General features: G+C 37.5%; 1 protein-coding gene across 5 annotated transcripts in view; it reads left to right on the top strand.

Annotated features, from left to right (window-relative positions):
• The window catches only part of SLC26A7 (solute carrier family 26 member 7), a 136,675-nt gene that overhangs the window by 99,087 nt on the left and 17,914 nt on the right, over positions 1 to 19,674 (top strand). For all 5 annotated transcript variants that reach the window (XM_064476970.1, XM_010975994.3, XM_010975996.3 and 2 more), the window contains exons 12-15: positions 2,649 to 2,755; positions 3,754 to 3,820; positions 6,655 to 6,792; positions 18,202 to 18,250. In XM_064476970.1, the coding sequence (XP_064333040.1) occupies positions 2,649 to 2,755; positions 3,754 to 3,820; positions 6,655 to 6,792; positions 18,202 to 18,250 (361 nt within the window). The remainder of the gene's footprint in view (positions 1 to 2,648; positions 2,756 to 3,753; positions 3,821 to 6,654; positions 6,793 to 18,201; positions 18,251 to 19,674) is intronic.

The following is a 19,674-nucleotide window of genomic DNA, read 5'->3' as shown; positions in this document are numbered from 1 at the left end:
ATTAATCCCGCAAGCAAGAGCACATTGCCATATTGCAAGGGGAGAGATATCAGGGAAGGCTTCTTCCGGGAAATGACGGGTAGAGCATAGAGTGTGAACAGATGGGGCTGGGAGAGTTAAGAGTGGGTAGAACTGGGAAAGGCTTCTCATGTCCTGCAGAGGTTAGACTGCACCATAAAGGCAGTGAGGCATCACTGAAGTGAGAAATAGGAAGACGATTTATGCATTAGAAAGATCATTTTAGTAATTTGAAGAAGATGGATCAAACTGATGAAGAGTGCAGTAACTCGGGCAAATAAATGAGGAAGGCGTGGGCCGCGACTAAGATCTGCGATTCAGTCAGTTAGCCCTCATCACCGATCCATCATACAAAGTGCACCAGTCTTGAGTGCTTCTAAGTCTCCAGTCAGGAACATCACCAGGGACATGCAATGTGGAGCAGGTAGGATAACAGACGGAGCAGGGAGAGGTGAAGCGAGGGAGTAGCTGCTAAGCTGTGTTGTACACGGATACGCTTTTTAATAATGAGAAAGTTTTCATGTGTTCCCTACTTGAGGTCAACTCTGGGGTTATCTTGTATTTAGGGGCTGTGAGTGCCAAATAGGGAAGGGACCAAGTAAGAACACTTAACAGAAAAAAGGGGGCTTAGGAACCCAATTCCTTATAGCTGTGACACCCAGCATTTGGATTTTTGGTAGGAATCATTACAGAATAGTGTTGGGACTGATTCTAACCAATGGAACTGTTCACTTGTCTGTGTTGCTAATTTCCAGTTGAACTTTTTTTTTTCAAAATTATAAATGTAGCCCCAGGAAATAACTAAGCATTGTAAGCCCAGCTTACAATAGAGGATGTTGTGGGAGAGTAAATACACTTTAAAAGTAGAACCAGATGGTACCAACATTTCTGGCTGCTCTGACGAATCATGGCCTCCAGGCTCTGTGGCTTTTTAAATGGCAGGGACCAGGGTCCTCAGTTCTCTATGCCACACTGAATCATGAGGTTGACCAGGAGGCATAGGACTTATAAAGCTTTCGGTGAGGTCTTATTCTGCCACACTCAGGCAGGTGCAGTCAGCATTAGGGGATGAGAGAGAAAGAGAGCAATCATGGCAAGTTGAAGTAATGATTAAAACTTGAAGCCCTATTTTGTACATGATCAATTCTGATGTAACACATTAGGAAGGAAAAAACACACTGTGCACAGACAGAAGATTCAAATGGCTGTCCATTCACCGGGATAGAGGAAGAACATCTTAGTGTCTAAGCTGTTAGATGGCAGGCTGAGGATGATGCTAGTAAGTGCTAACTTAGCGTTACATTTGAAGGTGATAGATCTTAACATGAGAACGTTCAAAACATACTTTCTGTCTTACTCCAGAATGTTTGTTTCTTCTATATCAAAAATGGATTTTACAGATAAAAATCTGTCCATTTGCTTCCAAGGGCTTAGCTGTTGGAAATAGCTGAACATTAAGAACCACTCAAGCTCAGTGTAGATAAATAATACAGACAAGGAGGAATTTCAAAGGTTAAAAATACCCTTTAGAAACATTTGTTTCAAACTTGTCTGGACAAAAGCTATACCCCCCCCCCCAAGAATCTGCTGTTTTCAGATCATAGAGAAGTTTTTAACTTTTTCATTAGTGTATGGAATTGAATTATGTTGTTGAAGATGCTTTAAGGTGATAATGCCACTATTGGGAAAGAAAGGTGTCACCTTAGAACGTCATGCATAGATAAAGTAATGCAGGTAATTTGGGTGAAAAGAGAGCTTGGAAACTTTGTTGGTCTACTATTTGGTAAATGCAGAATTTTACATTTAGAAAATATAACCTTCTAGATTTCACAAATTATTTTGCTTTCGAATCATTTTTTTTTTTTTGCTGGCAATAAACTTAGAATTGCCAACTATAATACAGTATCTTGTTGCAAATTGTAATTTCAGGTGGTAGACAAAACTGTTATAATGTTGGAATCCCAACTAAAGGAGAAATAGAATTTTCTTGCAATCTTTTGAAATATTTTCCAAAACTAAGTTAGCCTTGATTTTTTTAGCTTTCACAGTTTCACAAGAAGTGACCCTTGCAAATAAAATTATAACCCTCTTTTTAGTGGTTGATCTAAAAGTGGCTTTGGTTGTGTCGTTGGAGTCAGTCATTTTAACATTAGGCTTTGACAGTCTTCTGCAGTAATTAGCTACCTTTGTTCTTTTTATAGAAATCCTAAAAACAGAATATTATTGTGAATGACAAAAAATCTGCAAACAATTGTTGGTAATATTGCATTAAATGAGAAAACAGTAGGAAATTGTGGCATGCTTTGGAACCAAACACATCAACCAACTATTCACAGGTCTTAAATAGCGTTTGTTGGGGATTGAACTTTGGGTTTGGCAGCATCTGTGTACAAAACAACGCACCTTTCCCTTCTGCCTTTCCCTTTCCCTCGGCCACTGGAAGTCTGGTGGGGCCTGGATTTGTTTCTGTGTTCCTGGGCTTCTGTTTATTGCTTCTTAAATCATATTTTCTTGCTGAGAGATTTTTGTCACAGGAATGTTCTAGAAAAAGATGGTGAGGAATTGAGCAATCATGAGAAAGACGCGAATACCAAAGGACCCACATCTTCTGTTTCCTGCTTCTCTTTCAGGGCATCTGGGTCAGTACATATATATTTTCAATATGTTTTGCTGCCAATGTGGGGCTGCTGTTTGGTGTTGTCTGTACCGTAGCTATTGTGATTGGTCGCTTCCCGAGGTAAGATCTTGTTTAAATGCTCTGTTTATTCTGACACAGCAGCGAAGTATATGGTGTCGCCAGTTACTTTTATTTCTGTGGAACAGGAAGTACTACAATCTCATGTTTTATTTAGAATTAGAGAGAAAAAGAGAAGTTTTTATTTACTTGTGATATATAACAATGTTGGTCTTAATGATGGGAAATATTTTGTCAGAACTACAAAATAGAACATATAAAATCCATTAAAGTCAAGAAATTAACCCCATCGCCATACAGTACATCGCAGAGCTCTTTTTTTTTAAATTACATGAAAGGATATAGTATCCAATGAGACACAAACCATATAAGAATGTAATTGTTTGAAATCTAGTTTTTCAGAAGCTGTATTAATCTAGCTACTTTTTAAAGGTAATTTGTTAAAGAACACATTCTCTTCGTTTTTTTAACTGAGAGCTGTAAACCATTCCCCTATTTTGACCAATTCTTTTTCTGTTTCCCTAGTGTTCGTCATCTGACAATGCTTCTACTCATTTCTCATCCTTCCCTTAAAATTCTTTGTGAAATAATATATTTTTAAAAATACTAATTTTAGCCTCTGTAAATTCTATCTTTACGGAGTCTATATGTGTAGATTCATCGTAATCTGGTCCTATCTTACCACTGATTTCCTCTTTAATTCCTTTCCCCTAAAACATGATATTCTCAAAGACCGTGTATTCTCTAGCCGTCTCCTTTATTGCTCTTATCAATCCACCTCTTGTAGCGTGAAGATATGCTAGAAGCCCAGATGAGATAAATTACGTTTTAAAATCTCTATTTAGCTGTCTCTTTTGTTATTCTGCATCTGGTGATCCCAGAGATGTATACATTGTTTTATCAACAAACTGGACACAGCAGCCGAACCATTTTAGAGACGGTCTAACTGTTACAGTCAAATGACTTGCCCTTTTAACTTCTTCATGGTTAGTGTAGTAGTGATGAAATAACATTTTATTTTCTATCTGGCTTCATTCTAGAGCAAAAACTCTGAGTATAAAAAATATGAAAGAAATGGAATTTAAATTGAAGAGAGAAGTGGATGACGTAAGTTTAGTTTCCTTTTCTTGTGTAGTTGACAATTTTTGTGGGTCAGGTAGTTTTTAGATACCATGAGAAGCAGCTATAAATTACTAACTTAAAAATGATAATTCTGTTTTTGATTAGTGTGAACTTTCAGTGGCATATGTGACCCCTATGTATGTGGGAATCAACATGTAACAAATCAGTGGAAACAAGAGAAATCCTGTATCAGCATTCAGATAAGAGGATGGCACAGTTCACAGTAGACTCATGGTCCAGATTAGTTCAGGCAATTTGGAACCTCTTCTCCATTACTATGTTGTCATAAACTAGCCAGACTAAACTAATATTCTATTCCCAATTAAATGATGGAGGAAAATAAGGAATAGGGAAAAAATTAAGCAAAGTGGGATCATGGTTTTTTTTTTTTTTAACACAAATAATGACTCTGTATTATTAGCAGACGGTAATTAATGCCAATAAGATTGGTTTCTTTGCACAGTGGGCACTTTTTTAAGGAAACAGCTTACATAAATTGCCTTGTCCAATCTGTGTTTAGTTATATTTGAGTTCTAGCTTCTTGTTCTGGAGGATAACCAAAAAAACAAGTTGAAAGAGAAGGAAAAAATGTTGACTTGAATTGTTGCCAATTAAAAAAGTTGGCCTCACTTTGAACCTGCTTTGTAATGTTTGGCTCATCTTTTTCCCTTTGTTTTTATATTCACTTGTTTTAGTATGTCATGATTGCGCTCAGAGCAGAGAGAACTGGCCTCCCACCAGAAGGAGTAGTGTCAGGGTGTTTCTGAGTAGACTGGAAGTAGGAAGCAGCAGCCGGGGTCCTTCCGTGACACCCAGGGAAAGGGCTTGCATTTTGAATAAGAGTTGAGAGACTTGCCTCACAGAAAGCTATTTGAGTTCAAAGACTTTGAAGGTGTCCCAGGCTCAAGGTTTCTGCCAATACTGCCTTTCTTTTCTTTCTTACCTCTTTCTTTTCTCCCTTCAAATTTTCCATAGGAATTTAGTGCCCGTGCAGTCCCAGACTGACTCTCAGACCGTTAAAGTCCTGTGTGTACCCACCCCATACGTCACAGCCACGTACCTGACATTCTTAGCTCCGAAACAGAATTCTAGTTTGATTACTTCTCAGTTTAGAGATCACTGGTTAATAAATTCTACTGAATGCACACCTTATTCTCAGGCTGAATATGTGAGGAAGTGAACGTGGGATTTTTAGAAGGAGGAAGATGCTGAAATTTCTCCACGTCTATGACACTTGGTTCCAGTCTGATCACCTACCCGAATAATAACTGTGTCACATGAAAATCTGAAGTTTATCAGACTGTCATGCCCCACTTATTATTTAATGTTTTGTGTCAAAAATAAGGGGGAAAATCTAAGAGAAAGATTTGAATATGAACTACTGGGTGGAATTTTTAGCTAACGTGAAGTACGGTGGGGATCAGTCACCCCTCTCCACTCATTCCCTCCCCCCACCCCGCCCTTCAGCATTCTCAGTTTGGAAGGTCTCCTCCCTTTCAGTGAATTCAGCTGTAATGAGAATTTCTTTTCTGGCCTAATTTGAGTCTCTCTTCCTTAATAAATGCCTATCTCTAAGAAGTATATTAACTTAAAATATACTGGCACAGTCTAGTCGCATGGTGTGATTAGTAAGCCAATCTAAGATGCAGAGCTCCAAGCCAAATAATTATTTTAATTTTTCTTTGTAAGAGACTTCCTCTTGATTAAAAGTTAATTTAGTAACATAAGGGTTTTTGTTTTCTCGAATTGTTTATTTACAGCAAATGTCCTCACTTTCTAGAGTACAAACAGTTGTGTACCTATAGAAACTTCTTGAAATTATCTAGTTTAAAAATTTACCTACTTTAGAAAATGAGGAAGCAAAGAGAGCTTAAATGAATTGTCCAAATTCACATACCTAATATTTTCTTTTATCTTTCTATCTCTTGCCTGTATGCATCTCCTCCTCAGCACTTCTGTACTGAAGTCTGAAGGAGTATTACTTTGTTTAGTTGGTAAGGAGTTAAACAAATTTATAGAACTTACCATCTTCTCATTCTCTAAGTCAGACCCCTGCCACTAAGGTTGTGGAGAAGGCGGTGTTGCCAGGAAGACCTAGGCAAATGGCCAAAGCAGACACCTTTTGTATTGAAATGTTTCCTTCTCCATTTCATTAAGTCTTGCCCGCATCCTAGAAATCCAGTGTAATCTAGGGCTGCCCACAGCGAAATCCCATCCCTGGTACCACCTCTTGGTTTCTTTCCCCCCGTTAGAGCTGTCGGTCACTTGTAAGGTGCTGTTCCGGCCTAGGGAGGGCTATGTCATTATGAGGTAAGTGACCGACAGTTGACCCTTTTGGACGTATTCTCATTGTTAAAAATCCCAATGGGCAGGTAAAGGAGCTTAAATTTCTAGATTAAATGGAAGGGGTATTTTTAGGAGGATAAGTCTTCCTGGTACTGTTTGGATATTTTAGGTTGTCACCACCCCAAACCTAATTAATAGGAATAAGGGCCATGTTCTGAAAAGCTGCAGACTTATCTCATGGATACTAACTTTTTTCCTGAACCCAGCACCTCATACATGCTAAGTAAGCACTCTGCCACTGAGCTATACCTGCCGCCCAACAGTTCTTAATAAAGAGGAAGTACGTATGTTCTCTGAGAAGTGTGACAGTGTATTAAGGTATCCAAATAAATTTTAATAATGAAGACATCAGCTAAGCGGTTGCTTCCGTGATTGAGTGGCATTTGGACTTATCAGATCTATATTCCTTGGAGACAGTGATCCTCTTTTATTTCATTCAGAACTCTGAATCTATTTCCTTTTTCCTCCAAAAGGAAACCGTGCATCAGGTGAAAATTATCTTCATAAACAACCCACTTGTTTTCCTGAATGCAAAGAAGTTCCGTGCTGACCTGATGAACATAATCCAGAGAGAAAACACCAGCAGCCAGCCACATGATGAGATCAGCAAGGTAGGACCAGCTCTTTCACGATTACAGTGGTTTGCAACAGGTAGTCATGATACATATATATATATATATATAGTGTCTGTTCATTCATTCATTCATTCATTCAGCCCATAGCTGATGGACATGTGTGCTAGGTGCTGTAACCCTGAGAAGAATAAATGAGAAAAGTCACTTAGAGGATCTTGTTACCAAGAAAAAAAAGATTTAGATCTATTTCTAAAAGAGAATGTAATAAATGACCCAGAGAATCATAAACAGTTGCCATCACTGCGGTAACATTGTTATAAAATGCCACCGCTCTTTATCTCCATAAATTATCTCACTTAACGGAGACAGCAAATCAAATGTGCATCAGGATGACTTCACGGAAATGAACTCTGCAATCACTTGAATCCGTAAGCCCTCTGCAATGTTCAGAGCGTGGACTTTGGAGCTAAACTGCCTGGGTTTGCCACTTAGGAGCTGTGGGGCCTAAACAGAGTTATTTAATCATTTGTGCTCGTTTCCTAAATGAGTCAATATATGCAAAGAAATTAGAATGGTGCCTGACTGACTCAATATTATAAAATCTTAACTAGTGTATTAGTTTGAGTGCAAATAGCACCCTCTCTCTATGAAGCTTTTTGTGACTATTTTAGATCACAAAGGTATCTTCTTTCTCTTGTATCCTTGAGTGTGTACCATCTCCCTGTCAGTCAGGTGCATAGGAGACCTTGGCCCTCCCATTTCCGGTGTCTCGAGAGCTGTTCAGTTCCACATTCCTGGCCTGGCAGCTTCATGCTTCTGCCTCTCGGCCTCATGCGGACCCATACCACAGAGGCCCTCGATGCAAGATTATATGTGAAATTTGCCGGACATAATTCAAAATGAAAAAAGAAAGTGAGGTTCCTTGTTCAACAACTGTTAAGAATTCCAAGATGGTGACAACAGAGCCTTAAACCAAATGGGGGACCCTTCTCAGCGAGGGGTCCTGTGTGACTGCACAGGGCTCATGCCCGTAAAGCTGGCCCTGCCTGTGTATTTCCAGACCTCCTTTACCCTCACTGTGCACGTTAGAAGGTCATTTTCATCAGAATATTAGGAACCGCCACCTGTGATTTTGGGTTGAGAAGAACTTGTTCTTATACCAAAGGGGGAGTTATATTCCTAGTTGTTCAAGCTGTATATTACACCTATTTTTAACCATGAAGTGCTCTATACCTGGTAGCGGTGTTAAACTCTCTCATGAGAGAGTGAAGCTCACAACCACCATGAATAGCAGTATTGTGGGAAAATCTGTCTAGAGTTTCAAACAACCTAATTAACCCAGAAGAAATTTGTGGTCTTATTTTGCCAAAAATACAAATTTATTTCTTGAAATAATATACTGCTTTGTGGGCTTTATCACATCTGGCAGAGTGCCTGATAAGTACATTCTTATAACTAATTATTTATCGAGTTAATAGTGTCTTCCTTAGAATATTTTCCTGCAAGACTAAGGCCACACCAACTTGTTTCAGAAACTGAAAACTGGCACGTGTTTATCTTGCGCACCTTAAAAACAGATCTCGTTAACACAGCCTTCTGTGAGGAGGTTCCACGTATATGACTTTTACCTACTTGGGACATCAGAAATTTGAGTCTAAAAACCAAATAGAGTTCATTGAATCTAGGTTATTGGTAGTAATGACACCTAAAAGGATTCTTTAGCTCAGAACTTCATGATAGTGGGAAAGAATTTGTTGAAACTGAGTTCCACTATAATGATAATAATGCAAATATTGTATGTGTGTTTGTATGCTGTGAATTTTCAAGGACACACCAGGAATTCAGATGATAATCTAGAAGCCCTGCTCTCAGAAGAACCTGGGATAAACCTTTACTCAGAAGAGTTAAAAGTGTTGTGTTGAGTACCATGGATTCTCTTTTAGGCATCTTATGTTATCCTTGACACACACTGCCTGTCTAGGATACCTACTTCTTGTTTTAAGGACTTTGCACTTATGAGTTCAGTTTTAAGAGTGACGAGTCTGCGTCAGCTCATCTCTCCTGCAGCCTGGCTTCCCATCATCGGGCTGCGCGTAGCAGCCTTCAGCTGTGCCGTGAACTGAAGTTCTCTGCCAGGGCCTTGGTTTTCTGCCAGGTGGTGGTGACGGAAGGGCAGCTAAAACACTCCAGAACAGTGAGATTCAGTTCCTATTCAACACATAGACTGAAAAATGATCCCCTGTTTCGCTATGCGGTCGTTATGTCTGTGGTGATGTTCTTCCTACATACCCCCGTGAAATGCCTCCCCGGACGCAGACGCTTAGAAGGGCCTCCGGCTGCTCGCGTGTGAAGGGTTCGCGCTCATCACTGTGCAGGCTACAGGCATTCTCTAATAATATTAATCAGCATTTTGTGGTCTCACTTTGCAGGAGGAGTTTCAATCTGCTATTTATCTAAAATTTTCTTTTGCTCAGACAAGGTAACTTTTTTAAAAACTCGATTTATTTTTGTAACGGTTTAAGATTTACAGAAAAATCGAGAAGGTACCACAGAGAGTTCAAATATACCCCACACCACACAGTTTCCTGTCTTACTAACATCTTGGATTAGTGTGACATATTTATTACAATTAATCAACCAATATGGGTGCATTATCATTAACTAAAGTCCATGCTTCCTTCAGATTTACTCAGTTTTACCTAATGTGCTTATTTTTATTGACGTATAGTTGATTCACAATGTTGTGTTAGTTTCAGCTGTACAGCACAGTGATTCAATTATACATATACATACATAAGTCTATTCTTTTTCAGGTTCTTTTCCATTGTAGGTTATTACAACATATTGAATATGGTTCCCTCTGCTATACCTTTGTTGGTTATCTATTTTGTATATGTTAATCCCAAATTCCTAATTTATCCCTCCCCCGCTTTCCCCTTTGGTAACCATAAGATTGTTTTCTATGTCTGAGTCTATTTCTGTTTTGTAAATAAGTTCACTTGTATCATTTTTTAAGATTCCACATATAAGTCATATCATATGATATTTGTCTTTGTCTGGCTTACTTCATTTAATGTAATAATATGATATGGTCCATTCATATTGCTGCAAATGGCATTATTTCATTCCGTTTTATGGCTGAGTAATACTCTATTTTATATATATATATATATATATATATATATACTGTATCTTTTTTATCCAGTCATCTGTTGATGGACATTTAGGCTGCTTCCATGGTTTCACTATTATAAATAGTGCTGCTATGAACATTGGGTGCATGTATTTTTTCAAACTCGAATTTTCATCTTTTCTGAATATACACCTATGAGTAGGATTGCTGTATTATGTGGTAATTCTATTTTTAGTTTTTTAAAGGAATCTCCATACTGTCCTCCATAGGGGGCTGTACCAAATTACATTCCCACCAACAGTATAGGAGGGTTCCTTTTTCTCCATACCCTCTACAGGATTTATTATTTATAGAATTTTTATGATGGCCATTCTGATGAGTATGAGGTGATAACTCATTGTAGTTTTGATTTGCATTTCTCTAATAATTAGTGATATTGAACATCTATCATGTGCCTGTTTGTCATCTGTATGTCTTCTTTGGAGAAGTGTCTAATTAGATCTTCTGCCCATTTTTTTTTTATTGAAGTACGTCAATTACAATGTGTCAGTTTCTGGTGTACAGCACAGTGTCCCAGTCATGCATATACATGCATATATTCATTTTCATTAAAAGTTATTACAAGATATTGAACATAGTTCCCTGTGCTATACAGAATAAACTTTTTTTAAATCTATTTTTTATATAGTGGCTAATATGTGTAAATCACAAACTCCCAAATTTAGCCCTTCCCACTACTTTTCCCCAGTAACCATAAGATTGTTTACTGTCTGTGATTGTGTTTCTGTTTTGTAGATGAGTTCATAGTGTTCTTTTTTTTGTTTTTAAGATTCCACATATGACTGACAACATATGGTATTTTTCTTTCTCTTTCTGGCTTACTTCACTTAGAATGATGATCTCTAGGTTAATCCATGTTGCTGCAAATGGCATTATTTTATTACTTTTTATGGCTGAGTAGTATTCCATTGTATAAATATACCACAACTTCTTTATCCAGTCATCTGTCAATGGACATTTAGGTTGCTTCCATGTCTTGGCTATTGTAAATAGTGCTGCTGTGAACATTGAGGTGCATGTATCTTTTTGAATTAGAGTTCCCTCTGGATATATACTCAGAAGTGGGATTGCTGGATCATATGGTAGGTCCATTTTAATTTTTTTGAGAAATCTCCATACTGTTTTCCATAATGGCTGCACCAAACTACATTCCCACCAGTAGAGTAGGATGGTTCCCTTTTCTGCACACCCTCCAGCATAGACCATTCATTTCTGCCCATTTTTTGATTGGGTTGTTTATTTTTTGATATTTTGGAAATTAATCCCTTGTTGGCCGCATTGTTTGCAAATATTTTCTCCCATTCATAGGTGATTTTTGTTTATGGTTTCCTTTGTTGTGCAAAAGCTTTTAAGTTTAATTAGGTCCCATTTGTTTATTTTTGCTTTTACTTTTATTTTACTTTTACTCCTTTGTTTAATTGACCATAAATGCATGGATTTATTTCTGGGCTTTCTATCCTGTTCCATTGATCTATGTGTCTATTTTTGTTCCAGTACCATACTTTTTTGATTACTGTAGTTTTGTAGTATAGTATGATGTCAGGGGGCCTGATTCCTCCAGCTCCATTCTTCCTAAAGTTTCTTTCAGCTATTCAGGGTCTTTTGTGTATCCATACAATTTAACAATTTTTTTTTGTTCCAGTTCTGTGGAAAATGCAATTGGTAATTTCATAAGGACTGCATTGAATCTGTAGATTTCCTTGGGTAATATGGTCATTTTAACAATATTGATTCTTCCAATCCAAGAACATGGTATATCTTTCCATCTGATTGTGTCATCTTCAGTTTCTTTCATCAGCATCTAACAGTTTTCAGAGTACAAGTCTTTTGCCTCCTTAGGTATTTTATTTCTAGGTATTTTTTTCTTTTTGATGTGATGGTAAATGGGATTGTTTTCTTAATTTATTTTTCTGATATTTCATTGTTAATATATAGAAATGCAACTGATTTCTGTGTATTAATTTTGTATCCTGCAACTTTACTAAATTCATTGATGAGCTCTAATATTTTTCTAGTAGTTTCTAGGATTTTCTGTGTATAGTAGCATTTCATCTGCAAACAGTGACAGTTTTACTTCTTTTACCTATTTGGATTCCTTTAATTACTTTTTCTTCTCTAATTGCTGTGGGTAGTACTTCTAAAACTATATTGAATAAAAGTGGTGAGAGTGGACATCCTTGTCTTGCTCCTGATCTTAGAGGAACTGCTTTTAGATTTTCACCAATGAGTATGATGTTAGCTATGGGTTTATCATATATGGACTTTATTATGTTGAGGTATGTTCCCTCTATGCCACTTTCTGGAGAGTTTTTATCATAAATGGATGTTGAATTTATGAAAAACTTTTTCTGTGTCTATTGAGATGATTATATGGTTGTTATTTTTCAATTTGTTAACGTAGTGTATTGCATTGGTTGATTTGCAGATACTGAAAAATCCTTGCATACCTGGGATAAATCCCACTGACCATGGTGTATGATCTTTTTAATGTATTGTTGGGGTCAGTTTACTATTATTTTGTTGAGGATTTTTGCATCTATGTTCATCATTGACATTGGCCTGTAGTTTTCTTTTCTTTTCTTTTTTGTTTTTTTTGCGATATCTTTGTTTGATTTGGGTATCAGGGTGATGGTGTCCTCTAGAATGAGTTTAGGAGTGTTTCTTCCTCTGCAGTTTTTTAGAATAGTTTCAGAAGTATAGGTGTTAACACTTCTCTAAATGTTTAGTAGAATTCACCTGTGAAACCATCTGATCCTGGACTTTCATTCATTGGGAGCTTTAAAATTACTGAATCAGTTTCTGTACTGGTAATTGGTATGTTCTTATTTTGTATTTCTTCCTGGTTCAGTCTCGAGAGATTATATCTTTCTAAGAATTTTACATTTCTTCTAGGTTGTCCATTTTATTGGCATATAGGTGCTTGAAATAGTCTCTTATGGTCCTTTGCATTTTTGTAATTTCATTTATAACTTCTTTTTCATTTCTGATTTTATTGATTTGAGACCTCTCCGTTTTTTTCTTGATGAGTCTGACTAAAGGTTTATCAATTTTGTTTATCTTTTTAAAGAACAAGCTTTTCATTTCATTGATCTTTTCTATTTTTTTAGTGTCTATTTCATTTATTTCTGTTCTGATCTTTATGATTTTTTTTCTTCCACTATACTAACTTTGGGTTTTGTTTGTTCTTCTTCCTCTATTTGCTTTAGGTGTAAAGTTAGGTTGTTTATTTGAGATTTTCTTGTCTTATGAGGTAAGCTTCTATCTCCATAATCTTCCCTCTTAGAACTGCTTTTACTGAATTCCATAGGTTTTAGATCATCATGTTTTCATTTTCCTTTGTTTCTAGCTATTTTTTTGGTTTCTTCTTTGATTTCTTCAATGATCCATTGGTTATTTAGTAGCATATTGTTTAGCCTCCACATGTTTGTGTTTTTTGCAGTTTTTTTCTTGTAGTTGATTTCTAATCTCATAGCACTGTGGTTGGGAAAGATGCTTGATATACTTTCAGTTTTCTAAATTTACCAAGGCTTGCTTTGTGGCCCAGTATGTGATCTATCTTGGAGAACGTTCCATGCACACTTAACAAGAATATGTATTCTGCTGCTTTGAAATGGAATGCTCTATAAATATCAATCAAGTTCATCTGGTCTAATGTGTCACTTAAGACCCATGTTTCCTTATTGATTTTCTGTGTGGATGGTCTGTCCATTGATGTAACTGGTAAGGCCCCCTGCTATTATTGTTTTGCTGTCAATTTCCCCTTTTATGTCTATTAACAGTTGCCTGACATATTGAGTTGCTCCTATGTTGGATGCATATATATTTACAATTGCTATATCTTCTTCTTGGCTAGTCCCTTGATCTTTATGTAGTGGCATTCTTTGTCTCTTGTAATAGTCTTTATCTTAAATTCTATTTTGTCTGATATACTCTGGGTTTTCTTTTGATTTCCATTCATGTGGAACACTTTTTTCTATCCCCTCACTTTCAGTCTGTGTCTCTGGTTCTGAAGTGAGTCTCTTGTAAGCAGCATATATATGGGTCTTGTTGTGAATATCCATTCAGCCAGTCTGTGTCTTTTGGTTGGAGCAGTTAATTCATTTATATTTAAGGTAATTATTGATATATATGTTCTTAATGCCATTTTGTTATTTTGTTTTGGATTTGTTTTTGTAGGTTTTTGGCTTCATTTCTTCTTCTGTTCCCCTCTCTTGTTGATTTGATGGCTATCTATAGTGTTATGTTTGGATCCCCTTTTCTTTTTTTTTTTTTGTATGTATATCTATTTTAGATTTTTGTTTTGCAGTTACAGTGAGGTTTTGGTTTAGTTTATGTATCTGCATAATAGTTTTAAGTTGCTGATCTCCTAATTTCAAATGCATTTTAAATACCCTGAATTTGTACTCACCTCACAATGACTGGTTTTGATATCAAATTTTACATCTGATTATTTTGTGTATGCCTTAACTGCTTATTGTGGATACAGATAATTTTACAACTTTTGTCTTTTGACTTCCCTACTGGTTTGTGTGTGGGTGATTTCCCACCTTTACTGTATATTTGCTTTTAACAGTGAGCTTTTCCATTTCATAATTTTATTCTTTCTAGTTGTGGCCTTTTTCTTTTCCACCTACAGAAGTTCTTTTAGCATTTGTTGTAAAGCTGGTTTGGTGGTGCTGAATTCTTTTAGGTTTTGCTTTTCTGTAAAGCTTTTGGTTTTTCTATTGAATATGGATGATTCATTGTTGGGTACCGTATTCTTGGATGTAGGTTTTTCCCTTTCATCACTTTAAATATGCTGTGCCACTCCCTTCTGGCCTGCAGAGTTTCTGTTGAAAAATCAGCCGATAACCATATGGGAGTTCCCTTGTGTTTATTTGTTGCTTTTCCCTTGTTGCTTTTAATATTTTCTCCTTATCTTTAACTCTTGTCAGTTTGATGACTATGTGCCTTTGGGTTAATCCTGTATGGGAGTCTCTGTGCTTCCTGGACTTGAGTGACTATTTCCTTTCCCAGCTATTATCTCTTCAGATGTTTTCTCAGGCCATTTCTCTCTTCTCCTTTTGGGACCCCTATAATATGAATGTCAATGTGCTTGATGTTGTCCCAGAGTTCTCAAACTGTTCTCATTTCTTTTCATTCTTTTTTTTTTCTCTGTTTAGTGACAGTAGTTTCTACTACTCTGTCTTATAGCTCACTGATCCATTCTGCCTCATTTATTCTACCATTGATTCCTTCTACTATATTTTTTATTTCAGTTATTTTAATCTTCAACTCTGGTTGTTCTTTATATTTTCTAACTCTCTGTTAAAAACTTGTAACTTCTCGCTTTGTGCATTCATTCTTCTCCTGAGTTCTTGGATCACCTTTACGATCATTACCCTGAACTCTTCCTCAAGTAGAATTACCTATCTCCACATCACTTAATTCTTCTGGGGTTGTATCTTGTTCCTTTGTCTGGAACATATTCCTCTGCTGCCTCATTTTGTCTAATTTTTTATTTGTGTTTTTACATATGTGAGGGGTTAGTTATGTTTCTCAACTTTTGAAGAAGTGGTCCTCTGTCAAGGATATGTCCTGTGTCCCAGCAGTATACTCCCTTCTCATCACCAGAGGCCAGCTGGTCCCAGGGGAGGGTCTGACCTGCATTTGTAGACTGTTTTCCACAGACTGTGGGATCAAAGTTTTCTTGCTTCTGATGTCTGCTCCCTGGTGGGTGAGGCTGGTCTGGAGACCTCTGCTGGCTTCCTGGTGGGAGGCGCTGGTGTTTGCCCACTGGTGGGGGGAGGTAGGTCCTGCCTCTCTGGTGGGTAGGGCCATTTCTGTGAGTATGTCTAGAGGCAGCTGTGGGCTCAGAAAGTCTTCAGGCATCCAGTCTGCTGATGGGTGGGCTGTGTTCCCACCCAGTTAGTTGTTTGGCCTGAGTTGTCCTAGCAGTGGTGCCTACAGGCTGATGAGTGGGGCCAGGTCTTGGTGCTAATGACCCAAGCAAGAGGTCAGCCTTGAGGAGGGTTCAGTCAGATGAATACTCCCTGATATGTCTACTACCAGTTTTCATGTACCCAGGGTGAGCCATACCCGCCCCCCACCTCCCCAGGATGCCCTCCAAGATCAGCAGGTAGGTCCGGCTCAGGGTCTTATGAAGTTACTGTTTTTCCCTTGGTCCCAGTGGGATTGTGTGTGCATCCTTTAAGAGTGAAGTCTCTGTTTCCCCCAGTGCTGTAGAGTTCCTGCAATTAAGCACCACTGGCCATCAAAGCCAAATGCCCTGGGGGCACCTGTTCCTGATGACGGATCCCTGCTCCCACCAGGCTGGGCCCCCGAGGTGGGGCTCAGAGTTCTGTCTTTCAGGGGAGAATGTCTGCAGTGTAATTATCCTCCAGCTTGTGGGTTGCCCACCAGCGGGGCGTGGGATTTGATTGTCTCACGAGTGTGCCCCTCATTCTGTCTCATTGTGGCTGCTTCTTTATGTCTTTAGACGCAGAAGATCTTCCTTGTTAGGTGTTAGTCTTTTTAATAATTGGCTGTTCAGCAGTTCGTTGTGATTTTAGTGTTTATGAGAGGAGGTGAGCTCAAGGTCCCTCTATTCCGACATCCTGGCCCTAATCCCTAATGTCCTTTTTCTGCTCCAGAATTCCATCCAGGATGTCGCATTACATTTAGTTGTCCTGTCTCCTTAGTGTCCTCTTGGCCGTGACAGTTTCTCAGACTTTCCTTTTTTGATGACCTTGAGAGTTTTGAGTAGTGCTGGTCAGATATTTTGTAGAATGGCTCTCTGTTGGAATTTAGTGTTCTTTTTCTCATGGTAGGACTGGGGATACGGGTTTACAGGAGAAAAACTATAGAGATGAAATGTGATTGTTATCACATCATATCAAGGGTACATAGTATCATCAGGATTTATCACTGCTGATGTTGACCTTGGCTGCCTGGAGGAGGCAGTGTTTTCAGGTTTCTTCACTGTATAGTTACTCTGTTTGCCCCCTTTTCATGCTGGACTCTTTGGAAGCAAGTCACTGTGTGCAGCCCAGACTTAGGGAGTGGGAGGTCATGCTCCACCTCCTCCAGGGTAGACGATCTTCATAAATGATCTGAAATTCTTCTTCATGGGAGATTTCAGACAAGGTATTTTTAAGAGGAGGGAAAGGAGATTCGCATTAACTGAATGTGTCTTCGGGGCTGCTCCCTTTAAGTGGGCTATCTAACTTAATTGTCATCAGCCCCATGGTGTAAGTGGCATTATCTGAATGTTACAAAAAAGGAAGATTGAGACTCAGAAATGAAAAAATAACCTGGTGGAAATTGTTGGTAGCTGTCTGAATCAGATTACACATATATACTGCATCACTGAGTGTTAAGAAGGGAAAGTAGATATTCTGTAGTCACCCTCTAAGATGAAGACCGACTTCCTGTGAGAAGCAGTGTAATGTAGCAGTTTAGAGCCTGAGGTTCCGAGTGGAAAGGCATGGCCTCAGGCTTTAACTCAGGTTCTTACTAGCTTTGTGACTTTGGACAAATTATTTAACCACTCCAATCTTTAGAAGTCTTCCAAAATTTGGAATTTTTCCAATTTTCATATGGACAATGAGATCAGTAACTTCATAGGATTATTTTGAGGATTAAATGATTAATGTAAAGTCCTTGGCATACAGTAAGTACTCAAGGAATAACAACTGCTGCCATCATTAACAATAATAACAATACCTCACTTTTAAAAGTACATTGCATGTTATAATTTTAGAGACATCAATTATTTTTAATTTCAAAAAAGTTTAATTGAAGGATATAGAGTCATTTTCATTCTTCAGTATTTCCATAAATCAGGAGTCTTTCTCGGGCATTTTCATGGTTCTTCAGATTAATGTGTGTGATATGAAATGTGTGGTTGGGGGCTCTCTCTTTGAGCGTGCTGTGTTAATGAGGTTAATTTCTGATTGGATACACTACATAAAAAGCACATGCAAATGTTTAATTCCTCATCAAAAATGAAAACAAACTCAGTCTTGCAGAAAATGTTCTAAAGAAGATAGCCTGACTTGATAAATTACCCACTGAGCTAACATATACTTAGAAATAAGTACCATTTTATTATTTCAGTTTTTATATTTATCATTCTGAGAAAAGGCTAAGGAAAAATAAATATTGGAGACTTTTTTGTTGTTGTTATTTATGGAGAAGGGAATGATGTGCTTTTTGGGAACATAAATGAATTTTTATAATGTTATTCTCCTTTATATTTGTTTTCATTTCAGTGTGAACAAAACACATTGCTCAATTCTCTATCCAATGGCAATTGTAATGGTGAGTTAGTTTTAAAAAAATAATCTAAGTGTTCTGACTTGAATGTAGATCAGAGAATGCAATCTTCTTCTCCTCCTCCCTCTCTGCCTCCTACCTCTGTCCCTCCTCTCTCCTCCTCCGCTACCTCCTCCTTCTATCCTCCGCCTCCTCCTGCTCTCTCTCCCTCCCCTGCTCTGTCCTCCTCTTCTCTTTTTTTTTCTCTCTTCCTTCTTCCTTCTCCCTTATCTCTCCTCCCCTTCCTCCTTCTTCTCTTCTTCTTCTTCCTCCTCATCCTCCTACTCTCTTTTAAGAGTGAATTTAAGATGTATAAACTTGCAAAGGTATAAACCTTTATTGTGAGGCGTTAAAAATACCTGAAACACTTAAATTAATGGTATTTATGTTAAAATGAAAATAAATGAAATATCCACTGATTAGAATGCACAATATTGAAAAGATGTCAGGTCTTGAATTTATCTATAGATATAAATTTAATCACAATTAAAATTTCAATAGGACATTTTAATGGCAATTGACAAGCTCATTCTAAATTTTGTACTGAAACTCAAGTGGCCAAGAACAGCAAGACTGTTGAAATATATGAACAAGAAGGAGAGCATGTGTTCTTACTATGTATTGTGTGTATAGCTGTGTTACGAAGCCCTAATACTCAGAGCAGCATGGTACCAATTCAGAGATAAATGAATAGATCAATAGGACAGAGTACAGAATACAGAAGTAAGGACAATGCTTACATATATTGGTGTTTGATTTGTGACTAAAGTGACGCTTCAGAGCAGTGAGCAAAAGACAATGGGACAATCAATGATTGTCAATGATGGGACAATCATGCATTGCTAATGAATGAATTTAGACCTCGATCCCATACCATATCCCAAATCAATACCAGGTGGATCGACGTTCTAGGAGTGGTAGACAAAATATAAATTTAGAAGAGAAGACAGGAGAATTTATACAAGAAATGTAAAACATTAAGAATAAAGACACATTATTCAACTTCACTAGATGATGATGATGATTTACCAAAAGGCACTTATAAAGCATGAAAAAATAAGCCAGAGTAAAAGAAGATAGATATGACATATAAATGGGCAAAGAATTACACTCTGCAGCATATCAAGGAATCGAAAAGGCAGATGACCTGTTAGGAAAATGGGCAAAGGTCATGAACAGGCATTTCACAAAAAGAGACATTTTCATATTTACCAATAAACATATGAGAATATGTTTGAATTCACTATGGTTATTCAAGATAATTGTTGGGGAAATGTAGATTAATTCCACAATAAATAGCACTACACATATATTTTATATATATGTATAGTGTTTATATATATATATAATTGGTAAAATTTTAAAAGTCTGACAGTACCAAGGGTTGGTGAGGATATGGAGCAGTAAGAAACCTGGTACAATGCTAGTGG

Source organism: Camelus dromedarius, chromosome 20 (assembly GCF_036321535.1).
Source record: "Camelus dromedarius isolate mCamDro1 chromosome 20, mCamDro1.pat, whole genome shotgun sequence".
Classification (NCBI taxonomy): Eukaryota; Metazoa; Chordata; class Mammalia; order Artiodactyla; family Camelidae; genus Camelus; species Camelus dromedarius.
Note: the sequence above shows the minus strand (reverse complement) of the source record. Positions and strands in the feature narration are given on the sequence as shown.